This window comes from Arachis hypogaea, chromosome 14 (genome assembly GCF_003086295.3).
Source record: "Arachis hypogaea cultivar Tifrunner chromosome 14, arahy.Tifrunner.gnm2.J5K5, whole genome shotgun sequence".
Taxonomy (NCBI): domain Eukaryota; kingdom Viridiplantae; phylum Streptophyta; class Magnoliopsida; order Fabales; family Fabaceae; genus Arachis; species Arachis hypogaea.
Genome location: NC_092049.1, coordinates 37,016,102 through 37,043,713, shown reverse-complemented (window position 1 = coordinate 37,043,713; position 27,612 = coordinate 37,016,102). Strand labels below are relative to the sequence as shown.

The 27,612-nt window shown below is 35.5% G+C and overlaps 2 protein-coding genes across 3 annotated transcripts; one reads left to right on the top strand and one right to left on the bottom strand.

Annotated features, from left to right (window-relative positions):
* Positions 1-9,998: 9,998 nt before the first annotated feature.
* LOC112741976 (DNA-directed RNA polymerases II, IV and V subunit 3) lies at positions 9,999-13,337 on the top strand. The gene is made up of 3 exons (XM_025791177.3): positions 9,999-10,786; positions 11,411-11,651; positions 12,782-13,337. Exons 1-3 carry the CDS (start codon positions 10,323-10,325, stop codon positions 13,052-13,054), a joined length of 978 nt encoding a protein of 325 aa, XP_025646962.1. The 5' UTR covers positions 9,999-10,322; the 3' UTR covers positions 13,055-13,337.
* A 178-nt stretch (positions 13,338-13,515) lies between these two features.
* On the bottom strand, positions 13,516-26,942 carry LOC112741975 (protein NAP1). 2 transcript variants are annotated; one of them, XM_072214048.1, is made up of 24 exons: positions 26,738-26,942; positions 25,600-26,117; positions 25,437-25,511; positions 24,706-24,786; positions 24,383-24,463; positions 24,163-24,245; positions 23,396-23,480; positions 22,843-22,968; positions 22,641-22,748; positions 22,346-22,390; positions 22,127-22,269; positions 21,108-21,240; positions 20,751-20,861; positions 20,371-20,449; positions 19,444-19,637; positions 18,950-19,095; positions 18,769-18,850; positions 18,558-18,668; positions 17,359-17,484; positions 17,156-17,295; positions 16,957-17,053; positions 14,896-15,887; positions 14,408-14,620; positions 13,516-14,226 (listed from the first exon to the last, which is right to left on the bottom strand). In XM_072214048.1, the coding sequence occupies exons 2-24, from the start codon at positions 26,017-26,019 to the stop codon at positions 13,725-13,727; spliced, it is 4,173 nt and encodes a 1,390-aa protein (XP_072070149.1). In that variant the 5' UTR covers positions 26,020-26,117; positions 26,738-26,942; the 3' UTR covers positions 13,516-13,724. The 2 variants fall into 2 exon arrangements, with proteins under 2 accessions (XP_072070149.1, XP_025646961.1); XM_025791176.3 differs by having other exon boundaries at positions 25,600-26,051.
* Between the last annotated feature and the right edge of the window lie 670 nt (positions 26,943-27,612).

Here is a 27,612-nt window from a genome sequence, read left to right as displayed (position 1 = left end):
TATTAACTAATGACATTTGAATATTAATCATCATCAATCACCTTCATAACTTTCATGAAAAAGTCTAGCGTACCAACAACTTTTGTATTTTATAGTTAGTATTTAATCATAAAAAAAAAAGTGAGTGATCTCTCACTATTAAATGTAATCTCACACCATTAAAAACATTATTGATAACCAATTGATGATTATAAAATACAAAAATTACTGACTCCTAACACTCCTCAACTCTCATTTCACCACCGAACTAAGTTTAAGAAAAATAAGGGAAAGAGAAATGGAGGAAGAGAAACAAGAAACCTCCATGAACTCAAAGCTTTCGAGTCCGATTTCTTTAAATTCGTAACTCCAATAAAAAATCTAATTCGATAAAAGTGTTCATATTCTCCTTCTCTACACGTTGGTACTACTTTTATCCGATAAAAGTTGACGGTGATGTAGCTCCTCTTTCCTTGAATTTTGACCAATTAGAGTTTATGAGGCACAGATAATTTCTGACATTTTCTTCTTCAGCAGCTCGGTCAAAAAGCTTTTCCAGAATTTTCATCGTTGTGATTTCTGTACAGAGGTAGGGTTTGGTAATTTTATAATAATTAAATGTGAATTTGATAAGTGAATGTTGATTTGGTTGATTATTGTTTGAGTTTAAATGAGTTTATATTGAATTATTATTGTTGTTTGTGATTTGTTGGTTTGACTATGAGGAACAGCTCAGTTGTGGTTGTTTTAATGGTTTTGGAACTATTGTGATGTGATATTTTGAGGAAATTGATGAGATTTGATTGTTGAAAGATTAAATTAAAAGTTGAGAAAAATCGGTAACCGAAAGACTTGAAAACGGATTAAAATACAAGTAATATTTTGAAAGGAGAGGGCTAAGGGTTTCGATTTTGATATAAGAGAAAGATTAGTAATTAAATTGTATTTTTGAAGGGATAAAAATGGATATTTTGTAAAAGATTAGGGTTATTTTTATAAATATGAAAATAAGTGAGGGTTCAAATATAATTTTATAAAATATTGAAGTTAAAAATATAATATTAAAAAGTTTGTGATTTAAAAAGTAATTAATAAAAGTTTAAAAATAAGATTTTATAAACTAAATTTTAAGAAATATATATATATATATATATATATATATATATATATATATATTTACTATTTAAATTATTCTATTTATATTATTGTTAACATTTTATTACGAATATTAACTAGTAGAAATATTATTAATATTATTATAAGTTAGAGAAGAACAAATAGAATGGTCTTAAAAGCTTTAGAAAACGCAGACTTAATTAAAGAACTTTATAATTCTTTTTCATAAGACACTTAGAGAAAAGCGAAGGAATAATGCGAAGACAGTTTATATTGTAGAATGATAAGAAAGAAAAGAAAGAACCAAAAGAAAATGAGATAAGCAAAGATATGGTGGTGAGTCCATCGAGATTTGCTTTCCAGAGATACATCGGCCAATCTAGGGAATGGTTGCACCTGTAAGACAGGTGATGCTTACAGAGGTTATATCTGCATACATCGGCTCAAGAGAGTCGCACCTGTAAGACAGAGGTTACTTATAAAGGTTATGGCACTGGAAGCCAAACTCAGACAAAGGTTGCTGAGTTAAGTGGAAATATAATTCAATAAAGAACAGAGGACAAAAGAATTAAAAGAATAAAAGAAACTAATGAACGTCTATCACAGTAGAGCAGATAGAAAAGAATGTATTAATTAAAGGGAACTCTACCGCAGTAGAGTAGAGAGCGAAAATTGAAAAGAAATTGAATGATATTGGGCCTTAGTGCCAAGTGTTTAGTAAGGACGGCGATGCGTAATACTCACTTGATACTGTAAGTACGGCTCAATGAGGACGGCGATGCGTAACGCTAACTGGAGACCGAAAGGAAGGTTCCCCCATGAGGACGGCGATACGTAACGCTCATGGAGGGGACGTTGACTGAGATAAGGACGGCGGTATGAAACGCTTATCTCAGGACCAGTGTCGGGAATCGGGCAACAAACTGACACATGAGCTCCTGTATACGACTAGACATGCATCATACTTGTTTGCGCATATTTGTTTGTGATTGTGTTTCCTATGATTGTATGTGCTTGTGATTGGATTCTATGTTCTGTAATTATTGAGTTGGATTATACTTTGTTGACTGTTGTTATTAACTAAGAACATAATGAAACGAACTTAACTTCTATCTCCAATGCTACTAAGAACTCCCCAGTTCTTACCCTCTATCTCCACCCCCTTTCAGCTACAGGTGCGAAGGCTTAGTGCGGAACTACAAGAACATAGAAGATTATGTTTACAAGATGAGTTGTTAGATTTTATTTTCCCCTCCTCATTTACTGTTTTAGTTTTTAAAGGGGTAGAAATTGTATTTGAGGATCTTTGAGTAAGTATATGTATATAATGTTACGTGGATATATATAATTTTGTGATTAAATGATTTAAAGTATCGACTCTTCGTTTTCTTGGTGAAAGTATCGGTTCATATTCGCGAAGGCTCAATATTAAATAAACATAATATATAATTAAAGGAATAGAGGTAAGTAGCGCTCAAATTTTTAGTACGATCATGAGGTGCTAAAAGTTAGAGTATTACATTTTTTATTTTTATAATTAATTTTAAAATAATCTATATAATTCGTAAAATAAAAAAATTATATTATAAAAGATTTTATAGTATAATATAATGCTATAATATATTATAATAAAAACTAATTCTAATAATGTATTTTATATATATATTATTTACTTAAGTAGAATTTTTTTTATAAAGTATAGAAAAGAGAATCAATTTTTTGTCTATTTAATTTTGATAAATTATATTTAAATAAAAAATAATGTATAAATACTACAAAAAAGTAAAATTCTACTTCAAAAAATATTTTTTTTATCAAATAAAATTCTACAATTATTTATGTAAGTTAAAAAAATAAAATTATAAAAAATTAGAATAAATTTAAATATTTATAATCATTCTTCTTAATATCATTGAATATCAATTAACTTCACAACTTATAATTTAATTTCTATAATTAAAAAATTTAGAGAAAGATATAATATATAGATTATTTGATTTATAACATAAAATATATTAAAATAGAATAATATTTTTATAAACATAGTTAATGAAAAAAAAAAGAATAATAGGATAATTTTTCTCATAAAATAATTTAATAGTGATATTAAATTTATTAATTAAAAGATAATGCTAATGAAAATTATTGATCATATTTATTATTAATAGTAATTAATTAAAAATACTATTAATGGAGGTTGTTGATCAAATTTATTATTAATATTAATTAAAAGATAAGGTTAGTAGAAATTCTTGAATGACTAGAGATCACTAAAAAAAATTTAAAAATCTAAAAAAATTACAACATAGAGAAAAAAAATTTATGTGACAATAAAGTAATAAATGAAATGTTAATTTTTAGTTGTAGTAAAACTTGGGTATCAATTTTTATATAAATAAAATAATTAGATAAATAGATAAATAGATAGATCACCAAAATGGTATTGAAAAGTTCATTTGTTGAATAATCTTAAAAAATACAAATAACAAATAAACTGTTGAAAAATTAAAAAATGTAATAAAAATAAGAGTAAAGGACAAATACGTTCCTAACCTTTTTTCCATAGACATTTTAGTCCCTAAGGAATGGAAAATACATTCATGTCCCTGAACCCTCGGAGATGTGGACATATTTATCCCTCCGTTAAAGTCACTCTGTTGGGCCTGACGGAAAATGCTGACGTGGCACTGACTTGACCGTTACGGGCTGACACGTGGGATGGGATTTTGAAAAGAGGATGAATTAGTCCCCAGGAACCAAAACATCATCGTTTCTCCCCCATCCCCAATCTATTAAATCCTTGAGCCCTAATCCTTCGATTGCAGTGGGAGGGTGAAGTGGGTGAAGGAAGAAAGGGAGCATTCCGGCCTATGGCATCCGATGGAGTATCATCAAGCTCGAGAAGAAGCAGAGTTGGAGGAAGACAAGACCAGTTCAGTGCGTGCTCAGTTCAGAACGGGAAGGATGGAAAATATGGTGTCTCACAAAAGTGCTTCTGTAGAGAAAATGCAGTGCTGTTCATGTCGAGGACGAGCAGTAATTCTAATAGACTGTTTCTGTGATGTCTCTTTTATAAGGTATGCAAAGCAAATCTGTGTAACTCTGTTTGTATTAAGGTTTATCCCCAATTCCAGAATTCTTTTGAGTTTTGAGGATTTTTGTGTAGGTAAGACAACCATATTGCAAGTTTTTTTTTGTGATTGGATGAGCACATTGCAAGTCTTGGTGTTGGTGTTACAAGGTATCCGGGGGAGGAGCAAATTTTTTATGGTGAAGAGCATCAGTAGAATAAAGACATGAAAAACAAGATAACGTTGTTGTAGAAGAGGATAGTAGCATTAGAGGTGAAAAAAATTCTAATAGGGTGGAGTATATGTGTGATGTTCATTGTCCTGATTATTGCTATTTTAAGTTGTAAGAAATGATGTAAGAAATGATCAATGGCTGAAAATGAAATGTATAAATGATTTGTATATCTGGTATCATTTTTAGGCATGTATGTTACTATGTATGTATGAAATGAAAGCAGACAAAATCACAGGAAATCAAACATTCAACTAGTGATATTAAGGGTGTAAAATTAAACCTTCATCATCTGAACTGACACCAAAATAAAAGGAAACCAGTTTGCTAGTTATGTCTATACATGTATGGCATGCTACCATTAAAGGAATTTGTATCTGGAATTTGCCATTAACGGTTATATGGGGTCACATTTAAACCAAAAAATTCATAATTTCGTGAGTCTTCACTCATTAGATGCCTTAGATGTTGGGTCACTTGGTACAGTTGGCAGTGGAGCCTTCTGATTGTGTGCAGCAGTTTGGGTGTTAGATGAAGTTGTTCTTTCGGAGAGTTCCTGAGCTGGTGCACCTTGCTGTGTGTTAGATGGTCCTTGAACCAGTGGAGCCGACGACCTGAAAATCTTCTGCTTTGGTCTGAATTTTGATGGTTTCGGCCGACTTGTGTTATTTACCATGGATGGAGCCTTGCCTGGAGCTTTAAACGGAGGGGTTGAAGTCGGGGCCGGTGGCTTGAATGGAGTGACTGTTGGCCCTAGTGGTGCTATGACAAGGATGGATCTAGTAAACCTGGTTGAAACTAGTGCAACTTTTTCCTGACTTGGTCGAGCTACACTTAGAACCTGCACGCAAGACACCAAACCGTGACCAAAAATAAAGCACATCAAGAGGGATTTAATCAATGCATATATGAAACTTATCACAAAGACAAACAACTGCATAATTACATTAGTTGCTTGTTGCTGGGGTGTTGTGTTGCCTGGTTGGCTGCTTGAAGAATCCTAGACATATAAGTGACAAGGATTAACAGTTTAATAACAAGACAGATTAGTCCCTTAAGTATTGTTCAATAAGACAAATTGATCCTTGACGAATATGGTACTAAGACTCATTCACCCCTAAGGTATATGCCACTAAGATAGATCAATCCCTGACAAGCTTAATGCTAATTCAGAATTATTGCAGGAGTGTATAGTCAAAACTAGCTATAAATAAAGTGATATTATCTCTGGTGGAGGAGCTGACTGGGACAAAGGAAGCACAACCAGTGGTTGAGAGCTGCTTCCTGCCTTCTTCTTAGGCTTCTTTATTTTCGGCCTCCAATTGGGATTTAATGGAGCTCCCTTACAGGTTTTGTAATTGTAGCCCTTTTCACCATACTTGCTGCAAGCCACAGAGAATGACTTCTTCAATTTTTTCCCTTGCATCAATGGCTCAGCAGGATCTTTCTACCTATTGAGAACTTTTGGCCGGCCAATTGGTCTCTTGATGATGGGTGGGTCTGGCTGTGAAAAGTCAGTTCGGGGCCAGAATTCTGCACTGGGGACTGGTTTAATGCAGTGTGTATACGTCCTCTTGATTGATTCCATACATAACTAGGGGTGCACATAATCCTCTGCCTTGTCACGTTTCTTCCCAATAGCAGCAAGTGCATGTATGCATGGCATGCCTGAGATAATGAAGTAAGCAATTTCAGTGGTGATCAAATAATTAACAACATAGTGAATGAACTACAATGATTATAGTTTGTACCAGTGAGTTGCCATCAGTTGCAGGAGCAGGTATACTTAATGAGGTCTACATCAACCTTGCTAGCTTTGCGGCTCACCTCAAACCTTTTCCTTTCGTTGGCTCCAACCCATTCTACCGTCCACTTAGTGCTAAGGTTGATTAATCTCTCCATTCTCTTTTGCTGGACTGGTGCTAACTTGTCAAGTTGGTTGTCTAACATTCGCTTGTGATGATTCACCATCCTCCTCATCAGGTAACACCTGATTTCTTCACACATGGTGAGAATTGGCTTGCGTCAGTAGTTCACAATTTTGGCATTAAACACCTCACACATGTTATTTGTGAGGTTATCAATCTTTGCCCCATGCGAGAAGTAAGCCTTTACCCATGTTTTTGGATGAGGTAATCCCAAGCACCCTGGTTCACTGCCTTCAACCTTTCCATACATTCTTTGAATTCCGCAACTGTAGTATATCTGGCACACTCCCATACAACCTCTCTTATGTACAAGTCCTTGAGCCGGTTTATGAAATTTTTCCACATGTGCATGACGCAGTTGCGTAGCTTTGCATGTGACATGACCTCCTTTAAGGCAGGGAGTAAACCCTGCATTGAATGGTGGCAGGAAATATTTTCATAATGGAATAGCAATGCAGTCAAGAAATATAATATCTGAAGTGTACATGACTATACAATGAGTACATCTTACCTTCTGTTAGTCCGATATGAAGTTCCAGCCGTGATTTGCATCATCTCTTATGTCGTCCTGAAGATTAGTCAGGAACCACTTTCAGGCATCCTTGGTCTTAGCCCCGACTACCCCGTATGCAACAACATAAAATTGATTGTTTGCGTCTTGCGCAACTGCTGCTAGAAGCCAGCCCATGTAATATGTTTTCAGAAAACAAACATCCAGGTGCAGCAAAGGCCTGCACCCATCTTTGAACCCTCTCTTACAAGCATCTAAGCATATGTATAATTTGTCAAACACAGGGGGGCTTCTAGAATTGGCATGACCTCCAGCCTTGCGGATGATCCTGGATTACTACTCAGAATCTGCTCACAATTGTCCCTCGTTCTCTTGTATTGTTCCTTCTCATTTCTCATTATCTTATCCCTGGCCTCCACTACTGCTCTATACACCATCTTAGGATGGGGAGATGATGAAAATTCCTCTCTTAGGAATTCAGTTGCCTCTCTTGTGTTCATGTGTTGTTGGGTAGCCATCCGCTTCTCAATTTTTCTGCTGATCCAATGCTGGTTAGCTGCATTGCTCCCTAAATCCCTTGCACAAGTATGTTCTGGCTGGTACATCTTGACTTGGTAACACTGTAAGGTTTTTTTGTATAACAAATGAACCAAGAACGGACACTCATCATCCTTACAGCCCACTTTGATCCTCTCCCTATCATTCTTGATCCACTTCAACTCCCTCCCCTTGGTAATGAATGAGTCCTTTACCACATCTTTAAACCTTTTAATAGTTGCAAACCTCGTTCCTAACTCAAATCTACCCTCACCGTGAGCACAGTCATCATCAAACTCTGGAAATTTGTGGCTGTTACCTTCATCCTAGGATGATATATGGATGTATACAAATCCTCGGACTCGTACTCAAACATGATTTTCTCAAGCTCTGTGGGGACTTCACTGACATAGAATCCCCTGCCACTGCATTATCTGGCACCACTTCAGGTCTATTGGCACCACCTCCTTGATCATTCGATCCATCAGCCTCCTGCAACCCACCATCACCACCTGCTCCTGTTTTAGCGTGCCCACTGTTTTCTCCTCTTGCATTCCCCCTCGCACCATATTGCAGCTTCTTCTTTCCCATCTTAGATTTTCCCTTCAACCCTTGCCCCTTTGCAACCGGCTTCTTGGGGGTCACCACCTTCTTTCTTCCTTTCATTCCTCTTTTTCTCTTGCCACCAGCAGCCCTCTATTACTGTCAGAATCAGTGCCTTCACTCTCAAACCTAGCTGGTGGAGGTTTATACAAGACATCTTCCGTGCTCTCATACCCGTCATCCGATGAAGAGGAAGTATTTAGTTCCTCTGAAATTTCATCCACATCCACTTTGTCATCACCACTCTTGCCAGCATCATCTACAACCTTTGGAGCATCAACGGGGTGATCAAAGTATATGTGGAATTCAAGAGACAGTTGGTTCTTCAATAAGTTCTCTCGCATTGCATTGATCCCTGCGTCCCCATCTAACACGTTCATCCCAGACTCAATGTCGGCACTTGTTCAATCATACCAGTATACTGTCTTGTATGACTGGTATCCCAAACCCTTAAATAACGTTACAAGGTCTCCGAAGTTTGCAAAGTCTAGGTCCATCTCAAGGAACCTCTCTTCCTTACCATTTCGATAAATCAGGGCACCATCACTTCTTCTCACGAAGTTGCCTCCATGATGAAAAACCGGCACCACAAAAATATCAACCATCTGAAATTGATCAACGAACAACTATGTGTCATTATTAGGATAGATTCAAAATTCATGAATGAAACCCCGCTGCCCTAACACAATCCCTCCTACTAGTCCTACACACGACGTTCTAAAAGCAATTTTTACACCACATTGCACCACTGTTACACACACTATCAATATGCACACAAGATGACTTCACCCTTAGTACATACATCAATAACAGAAACTTCATCGCTAAGCAAGGCAATCTTACCTTCTCACGAAGACGACAGTGATGACCTCAACAATAACCTTCTTTCTTGCCTCCGATAGCAACTTCACCCCACATCGATTGCTCTTCTACGTAGTGCAATTTTTGGAGGGAGAAACAAGGAGGAGGGAGTCTGAACGTTTGCCTTTTTAGTGTTTTCAGTAATTCAGAAACTCATACATGGGTGTTATGGGTATTGCGTATGTGAATTAAGGTGTGTTTCGAGGGTTGGAGGAGAAATAGCGACGTTTTGGTTCCTGGAGACTAATTCGTCCTCTTTTCAAAAGCCCTTCCCACGTATCAATCCCGTAACGGCCAGGTCAGCGTCACGAGAGCCACATCAGTCTTTTCTGTCAGGCCCAATGGAGTGACTTTAATGGAGGGGTAAATATATCCATATCTCCGAGAGGTCAGGGACATGAATATATTTTCCATTCTTCGGTGACGAAAATGTCCATAGAAAAAAAGGTTAGGGACGTATTTGTCCTTTACTCTAAAAATAATTAGATATTAAAAATATATATTCTCAAAAAAATTTTTTAGAAATCATAATTTTATGAGATCTTTTGCAAGTTTATTATTAAAAAAATAAAATATTTTTATTATTAAAATAATTTGATAATGTAACGTGAAGTGAAACTTTTTTTTTTTGCGATTAATTGAGTTTTTTTTTTTAATTTTAAAACAAATAGTCTATATATTTTTACATCAAATTTTTATGTGTACATTCTAAATAGTTATCTAAAGGTTTCTACGAAAATTCGGATCAAATAAAAAAATTGTTTGCTAAATAAAAAATCCTTTACCCTTTATAAAAAATAAAAATAATATTTAATTTGGTCCTTCAACTTACACGTGAGTTTTAATTTAAGTCTTAAAATTTTAATTGTCTTTATTTAGTCTTCAAATTCTACAAATGTAACTTATATTAGTCTTGGTTATGGAATAATTTTCGATCCACAAACGTTAACAAAATGCTGATATGAACAACTGAATGTGATGTTAGACTTTGTAAACCAATATTATTTTTATTTTAGCACTCAAATAATCCAAAAAATATTGTAATTGGATATTATTTTTAAGTTATTTAAACACTAAAATTAAAACAATGTCATTTTATAAATTTCAGTTTGATTATCATGTCAGCACTTCATTAACGATATTATGCGAAAACTTGTCTTAGATCAATGTCACATCTATAAAATTTAAAAACTAAAAAAAATAATTAAATTGAAGTTCGAACACAAATTCAAGAACTAATTAAGTATTAATTCTTTTTTATTTTTTGAGGAAAACAACTGTGATTACCGATTACTCATTAGCCATCCTTCTGGTTACAAAACATACAAATCAAATGACCATATTATCCTTTGGGGTTTGAGGGAGGGGTTTAAAAGACCTATTTCGACTTCTCTTGTCTACTCCGTTTGCTGCTACTATGAACTCTGCGTAGCAAAGACCACACAGTGACTGAGTGAGGGTTTCGTTAAGAAGCTTCCAGAACAATGGAAGGCCAATCCTACGCCCGCATGCCGCGCGTGAAGATCCGCGAGCTGAGGGACGACTACGCGCGCTTCGAGCTCCGCGACACCGACGCCTCCATCGCCAATGCGCTCCGGCGCGTGATGATCGCCGAGGTCCCAACCATCGCCATCGACCTCGTCGAAATTGAGGTGAACTCGTCCGTACTCAACGACGAGTTCATCGCTCACCGACTCGGACTGATCCCTCTCACAAGCGACCGGGCGATGAGCATGCGCTTCTCACGTGACTGCGACGCATGTGACGGCGACGGCCAGTGCGAGTTTTGCTCCGTCGAGTTCCACCTTATGGCTGTTTGCAGGAACGATGAGACGCAAGATGTTACGAGCTCCGATCTCATCAGCTCTGACCACACCGTTGTTCCTGTTGATTATTCTGAATCTGCTGCCTCCATTGATGCTTCTGATGGCATAAGCGGCAATAAGAAGTATTCTTATTCCTCTCTTTCTTTCTTTTCTAACGAATGCAGTTAGGGCACTTGTTAAGGATATTAGATATTAGATGTGGAAAATTTTAACAGAAAAAAAATTATTAAATCCTCAATGTGTTTGATGCATTGGAAGAATACAAATTTATGCCTATATTCCCTTTAAAGGCACAAATGTGTGTTTTCGTTTTCAAGTTGGGGTTGTTTTCTTTTTTTTTTTTTTTTTCTTTTAGGCAAGGTGATTTTTATTTTACTCATTTCTTGAAAAATTGAAGGAACTTTTTGGTAATTGTTTTTAATTGATCCTTTTGTTTTTTTCCAAAAATCATTTTGCGTGAAAATTGTTATTTGGTGACACTGTGCAAGTGTGAATTTCAGTGGTGTGAAAATTTTGATATATAGATTAATTCTTGTGTAACTGAAGTCCCTAGTTATTTGAATTATGATGATATCTGTTTTACCGAAGGCAATAATTAAGCTAGTTTCATCGCTTACGTTCATACCTGAGATCAACTGGATGGTGTTTATAAATAAGTGAATGAATTGAAATAACATAGCTATCTTGGTCTTGGATGTGTAATTTTAGGTGGTTTGAGGTTTTTTATTTTTGTTTGTTGAATTCAGGGGAGGGATTACAATTGTGAAGTTGCGGAAAGGTCAAGAGGTGAAGCTGAGGGCAATTGCTAGGAAGGGGATTGGCAAAGATCATGCGAAGTGGTCACCGGCTGCAACTGTTACTTTCATGTATGAGCCGGAGATTCACATAAATGAGGATTTGATGGAGAGCTTGACACTTGAGGAGAAAAAAGAATGGGTTGAAAGTAGTCCTACCCCTGTTTTCGAGATTGATCAAGTAACACAACAGGTTGGTCACTTTTCACTGATATCATTAGTAATGCTAGAATTGCTGTTATCAATTTATCTTACTTATGTGCTCTGTGATTCTTGAATTTTCCTAAAAGTGCTGGTTTGAGGCTTATATTAGACTCTGGTATTTTATTATATAGTTTGTGATTATATGCTTATCCTTAATATTGTAAGCTGCATCTTTGAACAATATAATGCATCTGCATCTTTTATGTTAAAGTAGGAAAGAACAATGAATTAGAATTAGAATATTAGATGTACTACTTGCTTTCACAATGGGATCAATGATTGGCACTTGTAACTTGATGGTTTGATAGATTGATTACATGATGCTTCTTGTGAGGAAACATTAATTGCTAATGGTCTTAGGAATTCTTCTTCCATTATTTTACAGAATCAAATTGTAATGTAGGCCTACAGAGTCACATAGTGAAGGCACATTCTGCAACTTAGAGACAACTCAAGTCTATATTTTGGTGAAGCTAGCTACCACCTTGAAAAAAGTGTTTCTCCCTTTATTTTGGATTAAAGTGGTGTTTGAATATAGTGTCTTGTCTGCATTCATCCCTTTGCCTTTCTGTTTTGGAATCAAACGGACGTTTTTCTAGGGAGCTTTTTATACTTAAACTTTTATGGCCATGCCAAAAGCAAATCTGGATTTTGACCAATGAAAAGTAATCAACTTCGTATGGCATCATTCTAAGTTGTACTTCCAAGGAAGATTTTGCATGTAAAATAACAAGTGTATGAATTATGAAAGTAACAAGGAGATTGCTAAAAACATTGTGAAGGATTTGCTGCATCAGGGCGAGTCAGTTTCTAAGCAAGCAATTGCATAATGAACCATAGGTTTCAAAAACAATATATAAAATGCTAATGTCGGGATTAAGTGATTAAGGATATCACCCATGATTGTAATTGTGCTGTCTTACTGATTGAATCAAGCACAAAATGTTGTGTCTTTGAACTGTTAATATATGGCTCTTCATACTGATTTGTAAGTTCAGTTTGATTTTTATGGTGAATCCTTCCTTCTCATTCAACATATCATAAAATACCAAACTTTTCACTGCTACGATACAATTGTATCAAGGTGTTTATTGTAACCAAGCTTCTAGTATTTAACAGGTTATGGTGGTTGATGCCGAGGCATACACCTATGATGATGAGGTCATCAAGAAAGCTGAAGCAATGGGGAAGCCCGGCCTTGTAGAAATCAATGCAAAACAGGATAGCTTTATATTCACTGTGGAAACTACTGGAGCCATAAAAGCTTCTCAGTTGTTGCTAAATGCCATTGAAATCCTGAAGCAGAAGCTGGATGCTGTACGGCTATCTGAGGACACAGTTGAGGCTGATGATCAATTTGGTGAGCTGGGTGCACATATGCGAGGAGGTTGATCAAAATTATTGTTAGATAGCATTGCAAAGTTTTTATTGTTGAATATGTTGGTACATTGTATTAACCAAGGATGCTGATTATCTCACCTTTTGTCATGTGGAGATAGAGAACTTTCAACTTTGTGTAACTTTGCAAACAGTGGCTAGCTTATGGTAACATTTTTTAGAGCTATTGCATTCTAGCAAAGTACAACTAATTAGTTTCTTCACAATGATTAAGGGATGAAGTATTTTCACATAATTTCACTTGCAATATAACCTATCAATCTTCTTATTCATAAAATTTATATTTTGTTTTTAAGTCTCAGAATGATAATTAATTTGAAATATATTAAATTTTTGGAAAAACAATGTGTGAAACAGCGGGAAAGTATGCAGATTCTAAGGTGTTTTCCCTGCGAAATGTCAAGGAAATGGCTTAAATAAAGCAAAGCGATAAAGCATGAAAACTTGGTTCCGAGTTCTGACTAGCACAGACGAGACTTAATATGACATTGATTTTAAACTATCCAGGCTACTACAAAAGAAACATTTAGTATGACATGATGATATACATTTTGCCAAAACTTGTGGGAACCTGCTTAGATGATTTATGATATTATGAACAACTGATCACTAACAAATGGTGAATAATTTACCAGCTCTTTCTGAAGTATCTTAAACAATATTACTACTTGTATGCTAACGGACCAGATCTAGATACTGCAAACCTAGGGAGTGGACTTGGCCCAGTACTCCCAGAAGTTGACCCTTCAACAGATTTGACTCTATTACGGCTAGCGCCATAATCCAAAGGACCAGAGCGACGAGCGTTCCTCTGCCGGTTGTCCATGCTCCTTAAGTTGCTGGTATCAATCTCATAGATGTGTTCTTGGCTATGTGATGATGACCCTTTGAAATATCCGGATGAGTCGTTGGTGTAATGCTGAGGTGTGGAGTCCCCGCGAGGCTGCCTTAAGACAGGAGAAGCATGCGCTAGTATGATGGCAGGTGAATGACGGGGAGAAGAATTCAGTATTGCCAATGGGGTTGATGGAGTATCTGCGTAGTATTGGCTGTATATTGAGCGGAGAATGGAGTAAGGAACGTGAGTTTCCAATGAGCTTCTTGGAAGGTATGGTGAGATCTCGCAGAGTTGGTCTAGGAAGATAAGCTGTGCTACAAGATGAGATCTGCACATAACCCAATATGTAAAAATAAAAATAACACGAAAAAGAAAAAGATCTTAGTAAACTACAAAATGAGAACGTTCCAGGCAAAATATAGCAATCATGTAGAGCTTATAGTAGTCATTTGACGTGCTGCTACATTATATAATACCATATCCCTAAACGTAAAATTTGATATATTTACCTATGTGTTTCGCTCCAATAATCCAGTATGATCTCAGCAGAGAGCTTCACAAATAACTGCAGCGTGGACTTGATGCTTGCTTCAGCTGACACATGACCTGTTAGTTCAGGATCCATTCCTTCGCTAGCATGCACATTTGATAATGACGACCTGTGCTGATGTTCCCGTTCCAATCTCACAAACTCGCTTCCGGCAATCACCGCCGAAATACACCTGCTCAGTTGTAAGGGGTTAGAGCCAGATAAAAGGTACCAAAATAAGTATGCGTAGTACATTGATCTCCAACCCCACCCCCAAGAGAAGAAGAGGGAGGAGGAGGGGGGGGGGGGGGGTAGAGAGAGAGACGAGAATAACATGTAGGCTTGTTGTATGTCAATCCAATTCCAACAGCATTGGGTCAGATTACGGCTATGCAAATACAAGCTCCAAATAATTACAAAAATTAAGCACGATAATAACATATAGCTTGGATAATTATTCATACTGACCTGGCTAAACAGTGGATATTGTTAGTAAAACCCTCTGTGTCGACATTGAATGCGGTAGTGGACCAAATATTTGACGTCATAAATGTTGCAAATAAGTATGGTAACAAGCTCCATGACCCATCACTTGCACCGCCAACTTCCTCTAAAATTGATCTCACCCAAATAGAATCATGATCATTGACCACATCTGCAATATTTGCCACTGATCTTATTCTCTTGATTTCTTCCTTTTCTGGTACTTCATCAGGCAGATGCTTAACCACCCCGGCTAAAAGTGAATGTATCAGGGGAGCACCTTCTTCAAGTACAGCACCAGAAGCCTCAGATAGTAGCCGATCAAAAGCCAGGGCTAGGCCAGCCTGAACACAAAAACCAATCAAAGTTTCCAGATCAACTATTTGCCTCATGGAAGCTTCTCTTTCAAATCTATCACCAGCATGCAGGCTGGTAGCAACTGACTCAAGGACGTCACGGTTAGATCGCAATGATGTGTCAATACAATTTAAAAGTGCAGCTGTGTGTTCTTTTAGCATCCTGTCTAGCCTGTCTACCCCATAGCCACCAAAAATACGAACAAATGCCTGCAGTTCCCTGAGATCAGTGACTGAATCTGCGAAATATCCACCAACAGGCCTTGTACTCTTGAAGCATTTATGGATTGGAACAAACAAGATACCAGCACCAGATATGTCCTTGATTATGTTTTCAATATACCAATTGCATACAGATTCAGTGGCCGATCCTGTGTGTTGGTCTGTTGGCTTCTCAAACAAGTGCAAAGAAGAAACTGGCCCTGAAAAGGATTCTGAAAGCAAAACTTCACGAATACCCTGAGTGATGTCCATGCTGATGTGCTGCTCTGCAAGATGCACTATGCTAACATGCCTCTGAATCAGTGATTCCAGAACAGAAGGCCGTTGAAGATCATTATCTGTTTTTAAAACACTAAGTAATCTTCTCCTGAAGTTGCCAAGAATGCATTCTCTCATGTACTGCAAAAGAAGCATGAGTAAGAAAATAAGAACAGAAGGAATGTACTGGTTTGGAAACAGTACAACAAACAAAGTGGGAGTGAATGTGTAATGGCTTGGGTTTAATGTGTTGATCCATTACTTGAATGCAATCAATATTGGCTGTGGACCTTTAAAAATGAGAACAATACTTCCAATGGTATAGACAGCATTGCCTCCTGTTGTTGAGAAAACCAATGGCTCAGGATTTCACATGTACAAACATCTGGACAACAGAACATGGATGTGAGCTACTCCCTTGATTTCCTTATCAGGGTCTATTTCATGCGCTTCACTCTCTGAAGTGTATATCCTTTAGAAGAGGCATATCGAACCAGTGTCCAATAATTATCATCAGTGATTAATCCATGCATTTTTATTATTATTATTATTATTATTATTATTATTATTATTATTATTATTATTATTATTATCACAATTAGACAGTTTTAAATGCGAGATTTCATACACTGTACTTCTACACGTAACTAGAGGAATGTTGATGTCATTCAAATTTTGTTTTGAACAAAATATTTCTGGAACATGATTCTCTCGAACAGAGGAAGGAAAAAAGAGGAGAGAAAGAGGGGGGGGGGGGATGGGGGAAAATAATTCCTTGACTCTCATTCCCACGAGTAACCTTAACCAGATTAAATTGTATAGTTACCAAGTGAGACCTTTTTATTCACAATCAGCAATTCTACTCGGTTAAAGAATCTTTTTAATAGTTATATGTTTCAAGATCAAACATTATTTTTTTACTATTCTATTCTATTATCTGTATGCTGTCTGAACCAATATCCTTACCAAGCTTTTCCAATGCTTCGATATCTTCAGATTGAAACAACCAAGCATCTATGTCACTGTGGCTACTTCAGTTTATCTGTATAGGAGCTCTAAAAAGCTAGAACTATTCCCAAAAGTAGTAGTTCCATCATAGATTTCTTACCAACCAACATTTATGCAACTTATAGCATTACCTAGATTGTTCTACATATAAGTAAATCTCAGTAAGGGAAAGAAGAGAAACAAAACAAGGATCCATCCTAACCTCTCTCAGAACGAAGACATGGTTTAAAACACATATAGGCTCCATGTCATTTAAGACTGAGCACAAATTAGTCAACCTCTGCATTGCAGCTTCTAACCTGTCAATAGAAAAATCAGCGACATTAAAAATAAATCAGCGACATTAAAAATCTATATGTTGCTATACATAATACATTTGGAAATGGTTTACAGTGTCATACATTTTGATAGAACTATTATTTTCAGGTAGGCTCTCATGTCCAGGTAACGGAAAGCCAGCTGCTCCTTTTGGAGATTTAAATGATGGAATAGAAACTCTTGATGCATGATTCAGATAAGAAGCTGCTTGCTCTGGCAGAAGCTGAAATGGATCTGACAGTCAGTTTTCTGAAATGGAGTTAACTAGTCAAACAAAATTGTTTACCTGATTCTCTAGTGCACCAAATCCTCCTTCAGAGTCAAGAATATTTATTAGTCCTTCCAATCCTCCCATGATGGATTCAATCAAAGATTCAACGTAAAGAACTGCATCCCTTCCAATTTTCGTAACCTGCTTGCAGACAAAAATACAGTGATCACATTTATTTGATATTTCCCAGCTCTGTCAAGGAAGCTTACATGATAAAGTTTCAATTTTTGACCTATATGCTTTGTACTTTTGAGACCAGCATTGTTAGAAGTTTGGATTTGCAATCACATTGAATGCACAGCAACCACACAGATTCAAACAGAACCAGAGTTATTCATTACCTTGAAGTAAGATTAACAATAAGCCATGTTTTATAAATGCAACAATTGTATGAACTATCAACCATTACAGACATGTGAAACACCCACTCCTAAAAGATCATTAGGTGCCATTGACTCTATTTTTCGCAATAAAGCAATTCTTCATTTTTATTACAACAACAAACCCTTATCACACTAGGTGGGGTCAGCTACATGTCTACATGGATCAAACAACGCCATTGTGTCTTATCATAGATCATGTTTATAATGAAAAATTTTAGATAGATCCCCTTTGACCACCTCCTATATAGTCTTTTTTAGGTCTTCCTCTACCTTTCACCACTGGTCTATCTTCTATTTGATCTACCCTTCTAATCGGATGCTATGTCAATCTTCTTCCCGTATGTCCAACCACTTAAGACGAGATTCTACCATCTTTTCAAATTGGACAAAGGCAGTCACAGATTGGACATTAATGGTAATTTGTTAGGGACTTGGTTATAATGGGGTTCCCAAAGTCCCACATCAAGTAGTATGAGATGTTTGATGTTGTATTTAAGGAAAATAGTTTATCTCCCTTAATAGTTCTCTTAGATGTGACCAGGTTTCTTACATATTAACATAAATGAAATTCTCTATTGTTCCCTCAGTAGTCAATACCTTAATGCAATTCTTTCTTTTGTTATTATTTAAAAAAAAAATGAAAGTTAGAAATATAAATCATAAATATTTGCAGACCACGTCTTCATGTGAGCAAAAATACAGTAGCTAAATATCACACCATAGAAGTAAAACGAAGTACAACTGCATTGCAACTTGCAGTTAATGATTTCAACGTTTTGGTCAATACTAAACAATTACAGTAGAAGAATGTCAGGGAGGCTTTGGTTTTACCTCTTCTGGAACAATAGGAGATGCACACTCTGGAAAACTACTAGCAATACCAAGCCAAGCACAGCAATGTTGAGGCCGTCCTTCGGGACCAAACATAGTATTTCTAAAAACCTTTCATAGGAAAATACTTTGGGTTTTAAAATGAAAGAAATGATATATAACATCAAGTTGCAGAAATAAGTTATGTGGGAGGCAGAGTGGGGACACTCACAGCAGTTAGATGCTGGTGGTAGAAATAGAGCTTCCTAAGACTACCGTGCTTTGAAAGTAGGGATTCCAATTCATCTACACATCTGCATCAAAAGAAAACCAGATATCATCCTGATTTGTTTTAGCGTTTGTTTGTACGTAGAGAATAGCGGTGCAAAGAAAATCAAAACCAGGATAAAAACCTGGACCAATTATAAGCAGCATTCCCCTCAGACAATAAGCCTTCTTTGCCAGTGGAAACTGTAGCTTTCTCCAAGTGCCTAATGTTTATAGAAGAACGTGATGAGGTGACTATCAATAAAATTGATAGCCAATCCTTTCGAAAATCCTGAAAGAATGGGTACATGTCAGAAAACTATAAAATTATTAATAACTATAACAGCATAAAGGACTCAGAAAACTATAAACTATGATTCTGGCACCGAAGAGCAAAGGTGAACTGACAATCTTTGTGTGAATCAGCCCTCACTAGCATGATTTCAGAACTTAGCTTTCTTTGTCATAACAGTGACTTGATTTATTATAAGCAAAATGACATGTAAAATTATTGAATGGAAAGTCACAACTGTGATGAATAGTTCAATGCAAGTAAATTTATATCAAAGCTTATGAATAGAAGGCATATATCCTATGTATAAGATTATTATAAAATGGTCCACAAGGGTTTCTAACATACCGATAGATCACAAGTTATAGCAGATATATTTTCACCCTGTGGTTTTGGTAAGTTTTCAAGGTGATGGACTATCTGCTGAAAAAGTCCTTTCAAGCTGGCATCTAAATCAAGTGCTACCATTCCAGGGGTCCCCAGCAAAAAGCGGATTCTTCCCGCACATGATGAAAGATATGACAGTGAGTAACCACGAATTGCTGCAATAAGGGGGAAATTCCAAAAAGATTAAGGTAAAAGTTACACGGAAAGTTAAAGGAGAAAGCAACACTAGTAGTAGTAACTAAGAGTTGCATATAGAACATACAAAGTATCAATTATAATACAAAAATACAATTTAATATATTAAAGAAAATCATGGATCATTCGTTAGAAAACAGCTTGTCAAGGAATTTTTTACACTATTTAATATCTGATTCCTAAGTCAAAGCTTCCATACCAGAGACATATCCCAACTTCTACCATTCAGAACTGACAACTCTTGACTAACAGCAAAGTCTCCATGAAAAGAATAACTGCATTTTTCCTTTACAATTTTAAACATGCAACAACACACCCTATAGTTGTCACCAATATGGGAGTTCTCTTTTCTTTTACTGCTAGAACCAGATAATAACAAAAGAAAAACTTTTGCCAAAGAGAAAAGGTGAGATCCCACACTATGGAACAGCCACCATTTCAGATTCATTATGAAAGCTATGATAAAACATGGAGGCTACATGCCTACGACTTGACAGTATGTAGATTTAGTGGATTTGACAACCCTGGTTAGAGGCTTAGAGCAGAATGCAGACATTTTTAAGGGTATCAATAACATTGGAATGTGAGTGCACATTGTACCGAATAACATTCTTTCACAACAATGCAAAACACTTGTTAGATATTATATTCCCTGAACATAGGAGAAGTTAGTAAACATAAAATCAATCTAACCTGCAATGTATTTGCGCACCAAGCAACATAAATGGTCCATTCCATCTAACAGAAATCCAATGGTTGGGTCATTTGGGTCCTGTAACATGACCATGAAACTTTGAAGTCAAGACAATCATCTTATCAATAGATTCAAACAATACACTGAAAGAAAAATAAAAACAAGTAATAAAGAATAAAAAAACTTTTCACCCAATTACAATCCATCCAGCAAACAAATCCACCGAAGTAGAGTATTTTCTATTTTCTCCTTCATTACATGTAGTCCTTGTTCTTCTTCCTCTCACCACAGTAAACTCTATCTTCCTTGGTAGGTTGTTTGCAAGAGGCCAGTAGTTAGGCAGAAAAGACCATAAGGGAAATAAAGAACAAATGCTTACTATGTCCACTGGTACCACCCGAGTAGTTTTAGATTTTGAAGAAGCAATCCCTACATGTTGGAAATACCATATCACTTCACACTGTGCTAAAGCCAATGCTGAAAACACCATCTGCATGAAAGATTACATCCTCTCACAAACAAGTCATCTTAAATAGCTGTAGAAAAATGAAAATATAACAAAATACACAACTGATTTCAAAGTTATAGAAAGAACATGGTACAGGGCTGAAATTTCCAGGAATGAGACAAAATATAATATGCCATCGTGAGGCCACCAAACATCTTAAGAATGTAAGACAAATGTCAGATACACTCGTCAATCTGTATACATGTCAAATATGTTAATAGAAAGAACCTGAATGTTAGGGGCCAATAGACTGGGCTGATCAGTAAAAAACAGCACCATTCTTCCAATTTCTTGTTTCAGTAAAATTCTCCTTTCACGATGTATGGCATCACAGGAATATATTGCTTGTTCATGAACTTCGCTGAAAAATTCATTTATTTTTGTGTTTAACACTGTTAACCGTTATTATGCCATACACATTAAAATAAAATGAAGACAAACAAATAAATATGAAGAATATGAAAGTATGGAAAAAAATGTGTGCACACATCAGATTTGCAGAAGTGCTTTCTTGTAGTAATGCTAACTTTCTTTTGGAAAAGTAGTTTACATTTTATTCCTTAACATGGCACAGTCACCTCTTGTATACACATTTTAGTTGAAAATGCCACTTATTTTTCCAACAAGTACTTCGTAATTTGTTGAGCACTTGAACCTAATAATTGACGTTTGTCTTTAGATTTATCTGACCTCACCTAGGGGTGTTAGTATCAAATCAAAGTATACTCACAGATATCTTACTACTGCAATTACATCCAAAAGATTTTTAGAAATAGATTTAAACAAAAAACAAAAAACAAAAGAAAAGAAAACTTTTAGACAACTACATTCTTTCTTCTGCTTTCGTTTTCTTTGTCCTGTTGTTTCTTGGAAAGCTACAGTGTCTGCTTTAATTATAAATTAAGGCAAGCCAGAAGCATGTGCATTATATACCACAAGTAACAACAAAGTATGCACTCCATTCCCTCTGAATATCAAACGGCAATATTACATGCAAATGAATTTGTCAAACACGATAAAGAGGCTGATAAAACCACTGAACCCAAAATAAAGCAACCCAAATATAAAATCTGATAATCCCAACCCTTTATAAAATCACCCCGAGAACTCATAAATGGTACACTTCCCCAAATTTTTAAGCACATTATTTTCTCAATGGGATTCAGGATTTAGAAGTACTACAAATTTAAATAGTTCCCCTGATTATGTTAGAATTTAAGATATTTACACAGGTATTTTGAATATACCTTATCATTTTCTCAACCTGCTTTGCAACATTATACTCCAAATCAGCCTCTTTTTGCTTTGTACGTCCAGATTTTGCCATCTTCTTAGATTCTAATATTCGAGGCAGAACGTATAACTGGTAATCCTCGTGCAAGAGTATGTACTGTATGTTGATTATTACAAATTGTCAGTTACAGCAGTTAAAAGACAATATTTGAAAGCCAATATTTCAAATTTACCTCATCCCTGAATAACGTGAGCACTAGGTTCTCCTTCAAAACAACCTGAAATGCCATGAGCAACCAGAAATTAAGTAAACTTGGCATAACTCCAATAATTCAAGTGTAAAATATTGTTTTAGCTATAATGACGTTTCATTTGAATAACTTGGATGAAAGAACATCAAACTTTTTTTTGAAAAAACGGTAAACTCAGAAGCTCGCATTAAACTAATTAGTAAAGTGCATTAGACCTCCATCTTAACATACACTGTCAGGCACATCTCTAAGTTAGTTGTATAAGCATGGAACATACCAAAGCAATATCAATGCTAGTGACACGAAGCAGCTCATCAGGACATACAAGATACCCAAATAATACCCATTCTCGATATGCAGTTACATTTGCAAGATCTTGTGCCCTCTGCACGTTGAATGGTAAAAGAACACAGTTTTGTTATAGAAATAATTATCTTTTAAGAATAAAGTATCAATATGTTTTGAAAATTTAACATTACCATGGGATGGGCAGAATTTGTGAGAATGTCTGGATATCGGGGATGATATGGACTTAAAAACCCCTCATTTCTAAGTTTCCTTGTGTCTGTTGATAGAAAAATAATAGGGCCTACAGCCTCTAGTACCTGAAAAATGATATCAAAATTGTCAATTGCAGTATATTAACAGTTTTCCAAATGCAATCACATGTATTCATCCATAAAGGAAACCAACAAAAACAAATTCTTCATACAAAAATAATACGATGTGTATACATAAAACAGTGCTAAGATGTTTAATCTTCCTATTGAATTTGAGGACATTTTGCATTCTTTTGAAAATGTTATGAGTAACAGGCGATGTAGACTCATCATGGATGAAAATCATAATGGATATGGAAGACTATAAGTAAGCAATGGAAAGTTCCTACATCAATGGTTTTTACCAGACTCAGTTACACAAAATAACAAAGAAAGGAAAAATATAAAAAAATAAAATAAAATAAAATTTAGGTCTTCTTGTAATCCTATCCCAATTAGAAATTTTCAGTACACACAAAAGAAAGCGACTAACCTCTCCAATACGGGGGCTCACAAAATTTAGGTCTTCTTGTAATCCTTTCAGTGGGGGATCATAAGAGTCAATGAATTGAACCAAGCTGTAGAGAAATAAACATAAGAAACGAAGAAATTAACATTTATTTCCTTCAAACTACGTGTAAAGAAAAAACATGATTTAAATAATCATGAAAGAATTGCATAATAGAGCTAGTGTAGTCCACTTTTATGATCCTTAACTAATTTTGTCTCATAGATCTTACTTTTCCCAATTAAGTCCATCAATCATCAACTCCCGACAATGACACCCCCACCATTTCCCAAAACTGACTAGTATAGGAGTAATACCCTTTCTAGAAATGCCGAACCATCTTTACCCTTTTCCATATGTAATGCATAATTACATGTGTAAGGCCTGTCTGCTTTTTTTTTTTTTGAGAAGTTTTTTCCCATGTTCTCAACCAAAAACAAAAGAATTCTTCTCAGAAAATAGATATACAATTAAAAAAGGTTATGTTTGTGTATTCCCTCTTTTTTTTTTGTAAAATACGAACTATAATAACATAAAGAGAGAAAGAATATCAGGATAAAGACGGATATGAGATCCTTTCCAAAAACATGAACTAAGAAAAAAAAAAGTTATCAATAAAGCAAAGCTTTCTATCTCTTAGCATATTTAAGAGAGAAATTCCCCCCGAATGTGCATATACATGCACACCTATAAATTGCAAATTTTACCAGAAACTGATGATAATATATGAAAATGTAATAAAAATATCTTACCGATGATAAAAATCACAATCCCGCTCATTTCTTGACATTGCATGTAGCATGTTATACGTCTGTAGCAACATCTTCCTTGGAATCTGTTATGAAAGCATTAGTGTAGATATAATTTCACCGATGTATAATTGGGAAAAGGAAAAAAGAAGAGAGGGGGGGGGGGGGGGAGGTTTCAATAACGATATAGCTTTTTCGTTCATGACTGAAAAGAAACACCTGCCTTCTCGGAAAAAAGGTTGACCCGCACGAAGGAACAGAAGAGATCCATAAATGCATGTAGTATAAGAGAATTCTGGTGGGGCTGCAAAAATGATGCAGTAATTATGCTATTAGTTTATTTCAAATGCTAAGAATTCTATCATACACTACGACTATACACTAAAGTACCATCTCCACATGAACGGGTAAAAATTGAATGGTTTTGTAGGAAAAAGTTTGATGTCATTGCATATAACATTATGTGTGTACGGGAAAACTAGTTTCAAAATCCATTCAACATCAGAGCAACTCATGTTGAAGGAAAGAAACAATATTCAGACTTACCAACAAAGTAATTACTGTACTACTCAGGTCCAATATAAGCCGCAGAGCTTGTTCACGGAACACCATCAAGTCAAGAAGTAACTGTTACACACAATGCTTGCTGAGTTATTTCAGGGAACATACAGTTGAACTGGAAATCTAAACGATATGGCAAAGGTGAGCAAGTTTTAGTCCACATAAAATTACACCAACGGATCATTTATTGGTCACAATCACAAATCATAACGATGGTGGAACCTATAAATCTTATTAGAATTGAATGGGCCTAACTCACCTCAAAAACTAGCACAAGAGGTGAAAGACGTCTCACACTTATAAACACTCTAGAGACCATATCCCTTGAGAGATGTGGGACTTGTAACAAATCTATCGCATTGAAGTCTAATTAAAGGTTATAGACTTAGGTATAAGCTTCATCTTTCACTTTCACTCTCTCCAAACCTTTCCTCCGACACAACTTTAAAAAAAATGAAGAGAAAGAAAAAGCTACAACGAATAACAAATGTCCAAAGTCCTATTCACTCGTGCAAATTAGTAGAGTAAAAAAGATATTGACAAGTCGAATTTGGCAAGTCTTAACAAACCTCAATCAAGTCAAGCTAGTCAGGTAAGAATTAAGATGAGGGCATGCAATGGAATGTTTAAGCCTTTAATCGACAATTATTCATGTAATAACTTGTCAGATATGAAAGGGGGAACCAAATGGGAAAAAAAAGGAAAGAAAATCACACCTGCACCCAAGGTTCCAAGCTTTGTAGATGAAGTTCTGCATGATCTTGCATTGAATCCCAAGCAATCTTATCTATCTGCAGCCATTTCTTCTCAAATGAGGAAATCCCATGGAGGTTTTGATCAATACACAAAATTCAAAGCACAGCATACATCACTTCTTACACGTTCAAGTTGCAATTTGCTGAAGTGTTCAGGAAATTTCTTAGAGAGCATCACACAGATTCTAGGATGGTTGGGGAATACACCAGCTTTCCAAAACCCATCTGAAAATACATGATTGATGGGATCCGGATAATCCAAAAGCTGGTTCAACCTATACATTTTAGCCATAAGACCTTCGGCAACTTCGGTGAGTTGAACCACCCACTGCATGTTAAGACCCTTATGGGACTGGGACGGCGTGGTGGTCTGGGACTGCGCATCATTGTAGAAATTCTTGGAGCTGGTAGATGACAATGGAGAATTGATTTCGGTACCTAGATAGTCAGTCCATCTAGAAGGACCATCCCACTCCCTCGATCTTGCAGCGGTAGGCGACAACGAAGAATCCTGATTCGAAAACTTTTGCCTTGACCTTGCCATGAACCAATAGTCACCACTACACACAAACTTTTCTGCACATCAAGCGTTCCAGAATCAAATCCATACAAAATCACCACCACTAACCAAAGCTTCTCTCACTTCACAATTCCACAATATTCCAAAATAATTGTCAAGAAAAAAAATAATAAAATGGGGCCTCTTAAGAAAAATTCTCAAATCTAAAACGATAACTTCAAAATTCCCTGGAAATTCTAAAGTCCACACCTATTATTTTCCCAAAACAAAAATAAGCAAATAAATATATAACACCACAAAAATAATTAAAGAATGAGCTTAGAAGCCAGCAGGATCACACCAAACACAATTCTTGAGGCAGCTAAATTAGTAAGTTCAAAGCATCAAACTTCTATTTTTTTTTTCCTTTTTTAGTTTATAAGCAAAACAATTTACTAAGAAAAAAAACCTAATCCCATTTCCCATTTCTGACCATAGTTTCTCGATTCCTTTGACTGAACGAACTGTAACATTGATCAGCAGAAGAGGTGCTAGAAACAGTAAACTAACTCACAAATTAAATGAACCAGAGTTTTTCAGAGCAAAAGCAGTAACGCAAGCACAACCGAAAAAAAAAAAAAAGCAGAAGCATTTTGCTTTAGAAGGACCCAAAATCAATTGAGAGAGAGTGAGTGAAAAGACTTTCCCCTTTCCACATTTTTCCCGAAAAATAAGAGAGAAAGAGACAGATGAGAAAACTTACAGTGAGAGAAGATGATTGAGTTGTTGGAAGAGGTGCGAAATCAGATCTGAGATTGGAATGAAAATGAATGATTCATTATGAGAATGAGAATGAGAATGAGAATGAGAATGGTGGAAGTAGTAATGCAAAAGTGTGGGAGCTGCTTCTGCATTTTTTTCAGCGCTGATATGATATTATTGCTAGTTTTAGAAGCTTGCTGCTTCCCTTCACTCTAATAAATATTTTTATATTTATTCGTGTTATTATTTAAATATATAAAATTATTGAATAAATTTTCACTATTATATTTTTATCAAATTAAAAATATTTTCACATGACTAACATTTTTTCTTTTGATTTACAAAATTCTCGAGAACAATTTTATTCAATAATATTATTTTGATTTCAAATGTTTTTTATTTTGATATTCGTATAAAAATATAATAATCATTAATTAATTATTTTTAAATTAATAAAATAAATAAAATATACGTTAATTGTTAAGAAAATATTTACATTAGAAAAATATTAACCATAAAGAATATACACAAAACATTTATTTTTTTTTAAATCAGCTCTTCTTTAAACCGGACTTTATTTTGACTATCTCTTTCAACACATTTCTTTAATTCTTTCTTATCAAATTCGAACACAAAACTACAAATAAGAGATCTAAATTTTGATACTTACTGAATTTTAAGTCATTCCTGAAAATTCGTCGTCTATAAAAATTTTGGTAAATATTTTTAACGAAATCATTATATATTTATATATTAAAGACAAATCAGAGAGTGTCCACTCTTTAATCTTTATTTCTTTCACCAAAGTCTTTCGTTTTCAAATAGTTCTTTGGGCTATTTCTTTGCTTATACTTCGTACCTCTCTGTACACGACGT

Excerpts from the sequence above, each read along its gene's own strand:
- LOC112741975 (XM_072214048.1), bottom strand. The coding sequence starts at position 26,019 with ATGGCAAGGTCAAGGCAAAAGTTTTCGAATCAGGATTCTTCGTTGTCG. Across the intron at positions 25,512-25,599 it reads GCAAATTGCAACTTGAACGT|ATAGATAAGATTGCTTGGGA; the intron begins GTAAGAAGTGAT and ends AAATGGCTGCAG. Across the intron at positions 19,638-20,370 it reads GGTGCGCAAATACATTGCAG|CAATTCGTGGTTACTCACTG; the intron begins GTTAGATTGATT and ends CCCTTATTGCAG.
- LOC112741976 (XM_025791177.3), top strand. The coding sequence starts at position 10,323 with ATGGAAGGCCAATCCTACGCCCGCATGCCGCGCGTGAAGATCCGCGAG. Across the intron at positions 10,787-11,410 it reads GGCATAAGCGGCAATAAGAA|GGGAGGGATTACAATTGTGA; the intron begins GTATTCTTATTC and ends TGTTGAATTCAG. Across the intron at positions 11,652-12,781 it reads TTGATCAAGTAACACAACAG|GTTATGGTGGTTGATGCCGA; the intron begins GTTGGTCACTTT and ends AGTATTTAACAG.